This window comes from Mycteria americana, chromosome 2, assembly GCF_035582795.1.
Source record: "Mycteria americana isolate JAX WOST 10 ecotype Jacksonville Zoo and Gardens chromosome 2, USCA_MyAme_1.0, whole genome shotgun sequence".
NCBI lineage: Eukaryota > Metazoa > Chordata > Aves > Ciconiiformes > Ciconiidae > Mycteria > Mycteria americana.
The window spans coordinates 143,827,657-143,838,663 of NC_134366.1; the positions used below are offsets into that span (position 1 = coordinate 143,827,657).

Here is an 11,007-nt window from a genome sequence, read left to right on the forward strand (position 1 = left end):
CCTTTCCCGCCCCTCCCAATTGGAGAACACTGGCTGAATAATTGTAAATAGATGAAAGCAAATTGGAGGGATTAGTCTTGAAAGGGTTCTACTCCTCTAGCTTAAATAAAGACAGGCTCAAGGCTGCTGCAGAATGAGTTTAGGCTGTAACAGGCCCATTCAAGAAAGATGAAGAAAGGCTCCTTGGTTATATATCAGAACTTAGGGTTAGGAAAGTGCTGGCCCCAATATTTCTGTGAAACATTACATGTTTTCATGTGTCAGTAATTCAAAACAGCTATAAACTGTGATAAGAATAATCTTGTGGTTCTTCCTTGCTATGTTCGCTTTGAATTTACAATCCAGCTTTGAAATCCACCAAGAGATCCAAAAACTAGAGTACATCAACTACTGATGTTCTGAACAATCTTCCTAATGAGCACCAAACAATTTCAAGGCACTGACAATTGAGAAAGCCATTAATTCTATAGGTCATACTTATGCACAATCACTGTAAACAACTGCTTTAAAACTGAGTAAGTCCATCTCGCAGACTGCTGAAGAGGAAACAATAGAGATTCACCTAAGGTCAGAAACACCAGGATGAAACTGCAAGCTGTTGAATGCTATGCTTCTACTTGTATTGTATTTCTTCCTCTTTTACACAAGAATTAGAAAAGGATAATTTCAAGTTCTCTTTTTATCCCCCATGTAATCACACAATGATGCTGAGATTTACAAACACAAGACAGACATCTGTGTGAATTTACTTTTTGCTTCAGAAAGCTTTCCTTCTAAACATTGTTATGCTATTATAAGGAGAGAAGAAAATGTGGACCTGGGGCATGGACAGTGCTGGACTCCAAACTAAATGAAATCTGTTCTTGTAGATGTAGAAAAGATGCGGCAATAGTGTAATGTGTTTCTTTCCTTCAGAGAACTGACACACTGGAAGTTCATATTTTCATTATTTGTTGATTTTAATACATACTTTTCCCATCATTTACACAAAAATAAATATAAAATTTAAGAAAACATTATTGACATTATAAAACTAAATAAAGCAAGAATTTATTCTAGAAAGTGAGTATCTGTAATATTAGTTATTATAATAACTAATTTTCCTTTCAGGACATATTTCTGTCAGTAAAGCAATTGAGAAATTGATGGGAACTGTGTCTTTACAACTGAGGACAGATTTTGGCATACCAGTGATTTTAAAAGAAAACTGGACTTGGTTTGAATACCACACTTCCGAAAAAATCTTTGATTTTTTTTTTTTGTTTGTGATGATTTACTGATTAACTAATGTACGACTCTGTATCTTCTATAAATAGAACATTATTATCAAGATACTCCAAAATTATATTTCCACCATTGTACAATGGATAGTCTTTGTCAGATAGCCATGTTTCCAATGTGTGCTCAAATGGCAAGGCTTCTCCAGATGCAGTATGGCATAATCTCAATTTCTGTAAGACAAATAGCACAGAAATTAACATCAAGATTTGCCTTTCTGAGATGCAAGAAGTGGGGTGGGGGAGGGACAAAAAGGGTAAAAAAACCCAACATCAAAGCCCAACACTCTGGAAAATGTTTGTTATTATTACTGATTTACCTGGGATGTTGATCTGTTGTTGTCATTTTTAAGGCTTGCTAAGGAAGCTGCAAAATCTACTACTCTGCCAATACTCCACTTACTGCAAAAGAACATGGGCTTGCTTTTCTCTTTGTTCCCCTTTGGTAAAAATACTTGAAAGTAGATTCTTTCTGTCTAGAAAAACATGAAAAAACACCAAAAAATTATTCACAAAAGAAACACACAATTCCAGTCATACACATCTAATAGTTTTTCAGTAAAAAACTTAAACTTCAACCCAAAAATTACCAACTGAAACTTGTTCTATTCCATCAGGATCAAGGCCCCATTTTACGGCAGAATATAAATGACTGAGATCATCAAGTCCAATCCCCTCCAGCTGCAGGCACATATATAATGGACAGTAAGTTCACAAAGGTGGAGAGAACATCTTTTGCCAGAGTCCCACAGCTAGACTGTTTATATATAGACAGACATGAAAAGGTTTCTGCCCTGGGTTTACTAGACAATAATGACTGCTCTGGGGAGAAAAAGGTATGTTTAAATAAGCAGTGCTGGCTTTTGGCAGCAGTCAAATGTCTCAAATTGGAATGCAAAGGCAGTTAAAACAGAAAAATTCACCATACTAGAAATGCCTGCTTCACAATCCAACATTCCAGTCATGGCCAGCTAATCCTTTATCCTGTTTTTCCTCCTTTTATGTACTAAACGCTCTTTCAATATCTACTAGACTGAAACATTTGTTTAAGAAATTTCAAGAGTAACCTATGAAGGAGAGATTTTGAATGGGATTGGGACAATCCCTTCTTCAGGTTTATTTCTGCTTGACATTCAACAGAAGACACAGAGCAAGCATGACTGGTATATTCGTCAGTTAAGACCGCCCTTGCTGAGTCCGAGCCAGACACTATCAAACAAGACAGAAGTCTTCTTTTTAAAGGATTTATTTATGCCTTCCCTAGAAAAATATGGAACTACCAGCTATGTTCATAAAACTGAGTCTGAATTTCAACCTGTGCATTCTCCTCAAAACTTGAGTGCTCTCCACACACAAGAAAATCTTTAACATCCAGGAATATTACAAAGGCACAAGGGAAGCAGGACCTCAATCTTGCTAAAATGTAAATGACCACAACTTGTAAAACAGCTAATACAACAGCCATCCTATTATGGACACACGCTAACATCATTCAACTGCTATCAATGCCCTGGCACCTTCCCACAGTTGCTCCTCCAGTTCCAAGGATGATGAGACAGTCTCGCACAGTTCACTGGAACTTAATTCACAAACCACCTCATTCTACTGTTGCATCCCTAACTATGGGATATGCCTCCTGGAATTTCTGTGCCATATCCAAGAAAACACTGGTCAGTCAGAGATACAATAACCAACAGCATGGCCCTGTGGCCCTCCTGTTTTGAGCTGGTCAGTCCCAGACTCATATCAGGTCTGACACCAAAAGAAGCAATCATCTGCAGAAAGCTAATCTGAACAAAGAGGCCAGAGAAAAGATATTTCTAAGATAGCCTGATTTTCCTCATCATAGAATAAGAAAGGTCAGGAAGAACCTCTGGTGTCACGTGGTCCAAAACCATGCTCAAAGCAGGGGGAACTTTAAAGCTGGACCTAACTATAAAGGTAGATCAGGTTGCTCCAAGTCAGATTCAATCAAGTTTCGAACATCCCAAAGATGCAGATTCCACAAATTTTCAGAGCAGCTTGTTCCACAGTCTGATCACCCTCACTGTGATTTTTCTTCCTATTATCTAATTGGAATTTCACATGTTGCAGCTTGTGCCCATTGCCCCCTGTCCTTTTGCTGTGCACCTCCAAGAAAAATGTGTCAATCTTCTCTGTATAGTGCTGAGAGAAATAATGTGCCTAAGAGGCATTCCAGAAACTTCATATTAAAAAAATCTGTCATCAAACTGGAACACGCTGGGCAGAAGAAGGCTAGAAGAAGTCTAGGAAGCAATTTAAATAGAGAGGTGCTGAAGGTTAACAGGCTTAATTTATCAGTGTTAGAATTATCGCTATTCTAGATGATTAAACAATTAATATCCAAATGAGAAAATGAATAGTAAGAGAAATTAGCATGCAGTAATTTGTGCTACACTTTTTTAGAGCTTACTGGCTTTGGAATTAGGACACAACCTTTAAAATTTTCTTATATATATTGAGGGTGGATTTTTTAAATTATGTTCCACAATTTTTGAAATGGATCACTTTCCCTCCAGCACATATTTACTGAAGTGGTACTATCTGTGAAAAATGCTACAAGCAGGTCTTTGTATTATGACTTCTGCCTAAGCAAAGTTATCTAATTTCTAAGCATGACAAAGTATAAAAAAAGAAATTAATAAGAGGACTCAGTAATAGAATAGCTGTAGTTGTTTTAAAAACAATAATTAGATGTACCCTACTAAGATAAGACCTAACAATAAGACTATCACATAGAATATTTTCAGTATTATAAAATCAATATAAGAGGCCTAAACTTGGTGTGCTCCAACATAACAATGTGGTGAAAAGTAATTTAAATACAGTTCTTTTAAGAGGATGCCTAAGTACAGATCTAAAGTGAAACCCTAGATGAAAGAATCAAGTTGTTTCTAAACCCAAGATAATCCTGATCTGTGGAAAAGACTTGAACACCAGGTTTGACTGGCCACGGCAGTGAAAAACAACACGGAATCTGTGAAATACTTCAAGAATCAAAGAAATTAAAGGCTGAAAGAAACATAAAGCAACTGTCAAAACCCTTTTTCAACCCAAAGGCAGGAACAACTGACCTCAGGCCCTTCATACCTCATGCAGAAATGTAATAAATGTCTATTAAATCTGAGTAGCAGAAATAAGATGGGAGCTTTGCAGAACACAAAGCTCAGTTTTGTATGAAACAGGTTCAATCTGACTGGTACAGAGTTGTGCAAGCTGTGTCCTGTGTCAGAAGCCTCTCAGTATTCAGCATGAAAAGCATCCCTTTGAGACAGGTTTGCCATGTGCGACTGGTACCCCCTGCTCCTGACCCCTGGTAATATGGTTAACATAACTAATGCCATTTTATATGGCAAATGGCCATCCTCTATGACTGAGCTCGTCACGTGTTAGTCCTGTCCTCCTGACGGCCCTGAAGGTCCCACGCACCAGGCAGGCTTCTTCTCCCTTCCCTATCGGCCTCAAGGGCCCTGGGTGCCAGGCTGACTACTCCCCTCCTTACTGGCCTTGAAGGTCCCAGGCACCTGGCCAAGCTGGTGGTGATGACCCTGTCGCAGAACAGGGAAGCGCAGCAGCACACAGAGCACTGTCCATAAAATCAAGCAGTTACAAGCCCTAAGTGGGACTTGGACCAGAACTGCTACTGGAATGCAAAACCCATGATCCCCTGGTGGCCAGGGACGCCTCCACCGTCGTCTGCTTCCTCCGAGGACTGAGTGAGTGACTAGTATTCTTTTACATGTTTTGAGTCTAGATGATGACTGTGATATTGATACTGCAAGCCAAGTATTAAGATTTGACCCGATCTGCAGAGGGTCCAGGTGATTAGGAACCATAAACTAAGATGTGCTATAAAATTCTGTGCTATGCTACTTACAAAATTGTGCTGCACTGACTCTGATTATAAAAATCCTGTGCTACTCCGATCATAAAATTCTGTGCTATGCTGATCAGCCAATTCTGTTAAAATAATAAAGTTTTAATTGTAATTACAAGTCAGTGCCGTCATCATTCTACCAAGGATCCCCAAAAGAACCTGTCTGTCCCTGCAGTGTTGGATGACAGTCATATGGCAGGCAAATACATTTCTGCTATAAAATAATTTGACCTGACTGCTCCAAACTCCACACAGAGACCCTATAACAGACATAAGACCAGTGAGATTGCTTTTGGATACAAGGCTGAAATATACGTATAAATGATTGTGGGCTTGAGAAATCCAAAACCAAACTGAGGGGACTAAATGAAAAACAAGAAATTTAGAAAACTTCCCATTTCCTTTGAGAATTCAGTTATTGAAAACAAACATGACTCACCTGAGGCAAGGACTTGTCACCACACGCATGCATTTTCAGTTTCATTAATGCCACTTTTGCTGCTGTCTCACTGTTTTTTGCTCCTTTACATTTTTTGCTTTTTGCTTCCTCACTTTTTTTAGAATCTGAAAACAATATTATTCCTGTTAGTGTGATGATTCAGACTGTCTCCTGAACGTATCTTGGAACTAGCCTATTGGGCCTCATTATATCACCAAGGTTCCCATTACTTTCATGTCCCTTTCATGTCCTCCTGAGGCCATGATATCAGGTACTCCTATTCAAGAATATTTGGAATTGTTACAGTCCTAACAGAACTCCTTTACATTGAAAAGTAGGTGAACACTATCATGAGATAAACACAGGTCGCAAAAGCCGAATAGATGCAAATTCCTAAGTTTCTACACCTGTGGCCATCACAGCATTCATATGACAACAGTTTCAGGTCCTCCTTTCTACACATAATCCCACTGTCCAGTTAGGCAGTGCTGTTTATTCTCTTTCCTGTCCTAGATCTTGTTTAAAAGCTGCAAAACATTACCTTGTAGACTCACATTTTTTTGCCATCTTGGTTGTGTAGATATAATCCCAGCACATTGGCATGCACGCCCAATACAACTGCATTATTTGCACATGAATTAATATGCAAATAATAATGGCTAGGTACAATCCATTACATTATAGTACTTGTAGAATGAGAGCAAGCAATAATTCTGAAAGAAACCTGAGCCCTATTTAGACTTTAAAAGATTCTCTTTATAGACATATGCTACTGTTGTCGCAGTCTAGATGAACAGTATTTCATGCTGACATGTGAGTTTAGGGCTATTTAAACAAGGAACCCCCATCCTTTCTTCTTATATGGTCAAACCTGCACCCTCAGAGGAGGTCGCAAGCTCAAATAGCCTTCTGAAGAAAATTTTAGAATATATATCCCACTGTACTTGCCTATAATATGTTTAACTAGCTGCTGGGTGGCAGCCATTCGAGGTTTTGGTGTGTCCAGTTTCTCACATTCATGGTCTGATTGATGCCGGTGTCTGTAAACAACAGTGTAAAACTTTTATTACCTTTTGCATACACTAATGAATGAGTATTGATATTTAAACACTCTGTTCCGCTCACCTTAGACAAAAATGTTTTTCACAGTAGGGACATAAAACTGGCAAAAGCTCCTTTCCGTTGCAGTCCTTGTAGGAGCATGGGTAAGATCGGTGCTGATCTGGTTTCACAGAATTGCTTCTTACATTCACCTAGGCATTAGAACAAAATATTTTGTGTAAATAAACAGATATTACAGATACAAGTCACCACCCCAGCTTTCCGAAAGAACTGTGCTAGCTCTCCATTCTATGGGCAAAACTAGTCCAGCGATTCTGTCCTACTTCTGTCATGGTTAAGTTTAGCTCAGTGTTAGAAAAAGACCCATCATCCTACTCAAACTCAATTTACTTCTGACAGGCAGAAAAAGAGTAGATTCATTTTTTTAAGCTTGTCACATTCTCAGTTAAATAATTCGCACTTATACACTATGTGTATATATCTAATCCAAAAATAGACAGTTAAATTGCATGGAATTTTAATTTTAAGGTAGTCATATATTATTAGATTACCTCAGAACACCCATGAGCATCTCGGCTCCTGTGCTGAAGGCTTTGTGGCAAAAGAAGAAAACATCACACCATCATCAACATTTCAGGAAAAGAAAACTGCAGGTGAAAACATTTAAGTGTTTAAAGAGTGATCTGACAAGTTTTATCACAGGTACACTTCAATTAAATAATGAATCTTCTCCAAAATTTGTTCTAACCTATGCATTTCACATCTTGAACTGATTGATCATATTCTTCCTGACTATGAAAAACATTTAGCTCTTGGAACTTATGCCACAAGATAATAAGGACATTAGCATGCTTAAGAATTCAGCTCAAAGCAACTGGAGTTTGTCTGTTTCAATGGATTTTGAATCACCTTCCAAATAGCAGAAATCCCTTGAAGGCTTCTAACATGTTAAAAGTGAAATCTGCCCTCAGTCTATCTGAGTTTCTCTCAGCTGCCCTCTGCTAATCAGACGTGTAAATCAAAGTGCAGGCCCTGATTTGAACCTTGGAAGAAACTTCAATTTTTTTTCTACAAGAAAAAATACCACCCCCCCCCCAAAAAAAAATCAGTACAAAACAGGGTAGCTAGATGCCTTCCAAAATAATCTACCTGTATTCTAAAGATAATCCCACTGATTTCAAAGCTCCACAATAGCTGCTTGGGAAAAAAGTGGCAAGTTCAATTAAACAATTATTTTTAACTAAATGTACCCGAATTGAGCCACAGAATGTTTTATATAACATCTAGGTCTACACAACTGCCACACTGAGATCTTATAGGAAAACCAACTTAATTTCCTTTCATTACAAGGTCACCCATCTAGTTGACCTAGGGAAGCCAGCAGATGTGGTAGTTTTGGATTTTAGGAAAGCTTTTGATACTATCTCTCACAGTATTCTTCTGGATAAAATGTCCAGCACACAGCTAGACAAGTCCATAATACGTTGAGCAAGCAACTGGCTGACAGGTCAGGCTCAGAAGGTTATAGTAAATGGGGTTACATCAGGCTGGCAGCCAGTCACCAGTGGGGTTCCCCTGGGCTCAATTTAAGGGCCAGTGCTCTTTAATGTTTTTATAAACGATCTGGATGCAGGAATCAAATGTACATTAAGTAAGTTTGCCAACAATACTCAACTAGGAGGAGCTGTGGACTCCCTCGAGGGTAGAGAGGCCTTACAGAGAGATCTGGATAGACTAAAGAGCTGAGCAGTCACCAACCCTATGAAATTTAATAAGAGCAAGCACTGGATTCTCCCCCTGGGACGGGGTAATCCTGGTTATACATACAAACTGGGGGACAAGAGGCTGGAGAGCAGCCCCGCAGAGAGCTGGGAGTTTGGGTTGACGGCAAGTTGAATAGGAGTCAACAGGGTGCCCTGGCAGCCAAAAGGGCCAACAGTGTCCTGGGGTGCACCAAGCACAGCACAGCTAGCCGGTCAAGGGAGGTGACTGTCCCACTCTACACCGCACTGGTGCAGCCCCACCTCGAGTACTGTGTGCAGTTTTGGGCACCTCAATATAAGAAGGACATCAAACTATTACAGTGTGTCCAGAGGAGGGCGACCAAGTTGGTAAAAGGCCTCGAGGGCAAGACTTACGAGGAGCGGCTGAGGTCACTTGGTTTGTTCAGCTTGAGGAAGAGAAGGCTGAGAGGTGGTGACCTCATCACAGTCTACAACTTCCTCAAGGGGGGCAGCGGAGGAGGAGGTGCTGATCTCCTCTCTCTCATGACCAGCAACAGGACACAAGGAAATGGAATGAAGCTGCATCAGGGGAAGTTCAGATTGGACATTAGGAAAAGGTTCTTCACTGAGAGGGTGGTCGGTCACTGGAACAGGCTCCCCAGGGAAGTGGTCACGGCACCAAGCCTGTCAGAGTTCAAGGAGCACCTGGATGGTGCTCTCAGTCATATGGTTTAGTTTTAGGTAGTCCTGCGAGGAGCAGGGAGTTGGACTCAATGATCCTTATGGGTCCCTTCCAACTTGAGATATTTTATGAACTTACCAAAAGACACCTGAACAGCCATCACATACAAAGGGGAGAAAATCTGAAACAAAGAGATTTGTTCTCAGTTAGACAACATTGTTGTTGTTTTGCTAATAGTTTCTAGCTTAATTTTTACATGATTAACTTTTTCTTACCTGTATCGTGGGGTAGGTATCTTTACAAGGACACTTAGCAACTGCATCTACACAGTACCTAGACGTGGCTTTTGTAACACAGTTACACTGTTAACTCCTCTAGTTAGTATTACTGAAAAACATACGAGTAGGTAAATTACTTAGATACATTCCAAAAGTTGGAATTATGCTTTAAATTCAATTTTTTTCAGTATCAAACTTGGAAACTAGAACATTTGGCTAGCCATCAAACTCACCAGTTATGCTAAAAATTGAATTTATTGCGAGACCACTCAGTATACTATTTACTGATGGCTGGAACACTGGACAATTTACATTTTTACTATATGGATTGCCAACTAGAGGACATGCTATCCCTTCCAGAAAGGCAATATCTCCTCCATTTGACAGTCCTGATGATCCTGCTCCTTCCTCTCTATCCTTCGTAACACACATACTGTCCTTGTGTATTTAAATGGCACATACTTCTTAATTCTCTGCGCACATTCCCCACCTACTGCATCAATTCTTATAGATAAAATCACTTCACTGCCTGCTGAACTCGGCCACATCACCAATGGCAGCAAATGCCCACCTCCGGGCCCTTACTCCATTTCTCCATCCTTCAGATTTGGTCTTAATGGACCACCATGCAACTGGACTACACAGCTCAGGTCACAAAGATCTCAGTCACTTCATCTGTTAGACCGAGTGCTCCCATCAGAAACCTTTCCGTACAAGTGTTTTTGCTGCCTCTTTCTGAAAGGTTACATTTTCATTAACATCATTCCTGAGATCACTCAAGGCAAGCAGGGGTGAAGAATGGAAGAACTGGGTAATAACATTTAGCAAAGCAGGGGATTAAACACCTAGTAACATAACTAAAACGACAGGCCCTGGCAATGGATCGTGCAGGGCTGCAGCAGCACGGAGGACGCCCCGAGGGGGAGGCACCACCCCGCGGCCCCCTCACCGCCGCTCTCGGCCCTGCCGCGGCTCCCGGCCCTGCCCGGCCACCGCCCCCAGCCCAACGGCGGCCGGCGGGAAGCCGGGCTCTGTCTCCGTGAGCCTGCCGGGGACCCGCCGCGCCCTCCCTTACCGAGCTGGCGACAATCCGCCACCCCGCAGTGCTGCCCCAGCTCCAGCTCCGCCATTTTCCGCGCGTCCCAAACGGCCGGCGGGACCGGAAAAGCTGCAGAACCAGGGCGCGCAAGGGCTGTCGGGCCACTGGGGGACACGGCACGCCGGGCGGGGCGCGGGGAGGGGAGGGGCGGAGCGGGGCGGGGCTGCGAGGCAGATGCGCCGGCAATCCACGCCCCGGGGCGTGGCCGGCGGTGCTGCGGGCGGGGCCTGAGGTGGGTGGCGGCTGGGCGCTGAGGCGCGGGGCCGGGCCGGGGCGGCAGGTGGGGAGCTGCTGGGGCCCGGCGGGGCTGGTTGCCCCGCCGGGCTACGGGAGACCTGCGCTGACGAGCCGTGCCGGCGTTAGCAGCGCCCCGGGCTTCCAGTCCGGCCAGGGCCGCGGCGCTGGTGCTGTTCGTGCATCAGGCTGCTGTCATCGGGGAGAAAACGTCTTATTTTTGTCGTTATTTGCGCCAGCCCTCCGAACAGGGCCTGTTTCCAGAGGCAGGGGGAAGGGGAACACAGCCTTCCGAGGTGCCTCTTGCACTCTTG

The 11,007-nt window shown here is 42.2% G+C and overlaps 1 protein-coding gene across 1 annotated transcript; it reads right to left on the reverse strand.

The window, feature by feature from the left end:
* Positions 1-955: 955 nt before the first annotated feature.
* On the reverse strand, positions 956-10,579 carry ZFAND1 (zinc finger AN1-type containing 1). Its single transcript, XM_075494866.1, has 8 exons — positions 10,436-10,579; positions 9,221-9,263; positions 7,228-7,267; positions 6,740-6,867; positions 6,563-6,654; positions 5,615-5,739; positions 1,598-1,753; positions 956-1,451 (listed from the first exon to the last, which is right to left on the reverse strand). The coding sequence occupies exons 1-8, from the start codon at positions 10,488-10,490 to the stop codon at positions 1,281-1,283; spliced, it is 810 nt and encodes a 269-aa protein (XP_075350981.1). The 5' UTR covers positions 10,491-10,579; the 3' UTR covers positions 956-1,280.
* Between the last annotated feature and the right edge of the window lie 428 nt (positions 10,580-11,007).

Bases quoted from the DNA above. Each gene is read 5' to 3' on its own strand.
- ZFAND1 (XM_075494866.1), bottom strand. From the start codon at position 10,490: ATGGCGGAGCTGGAGCTGGGGCAGCACTGCGGGGTGGCGGATTGTCGC. The intron at 6,655-6,739 runs GTGAGCGGAACA...TGTTGTTTACAG, and splicing joins GAAAAACATTTTTGTCTAAG to ACACCGGCATCAATCAGACC. The intron at 1,452-1,597 runs GTAAATCAGTAA...TTTGTCTTACAG, and splicing joins ACAACAGATCAACATCCCAG to AAATTGAGATTATGCCATAC.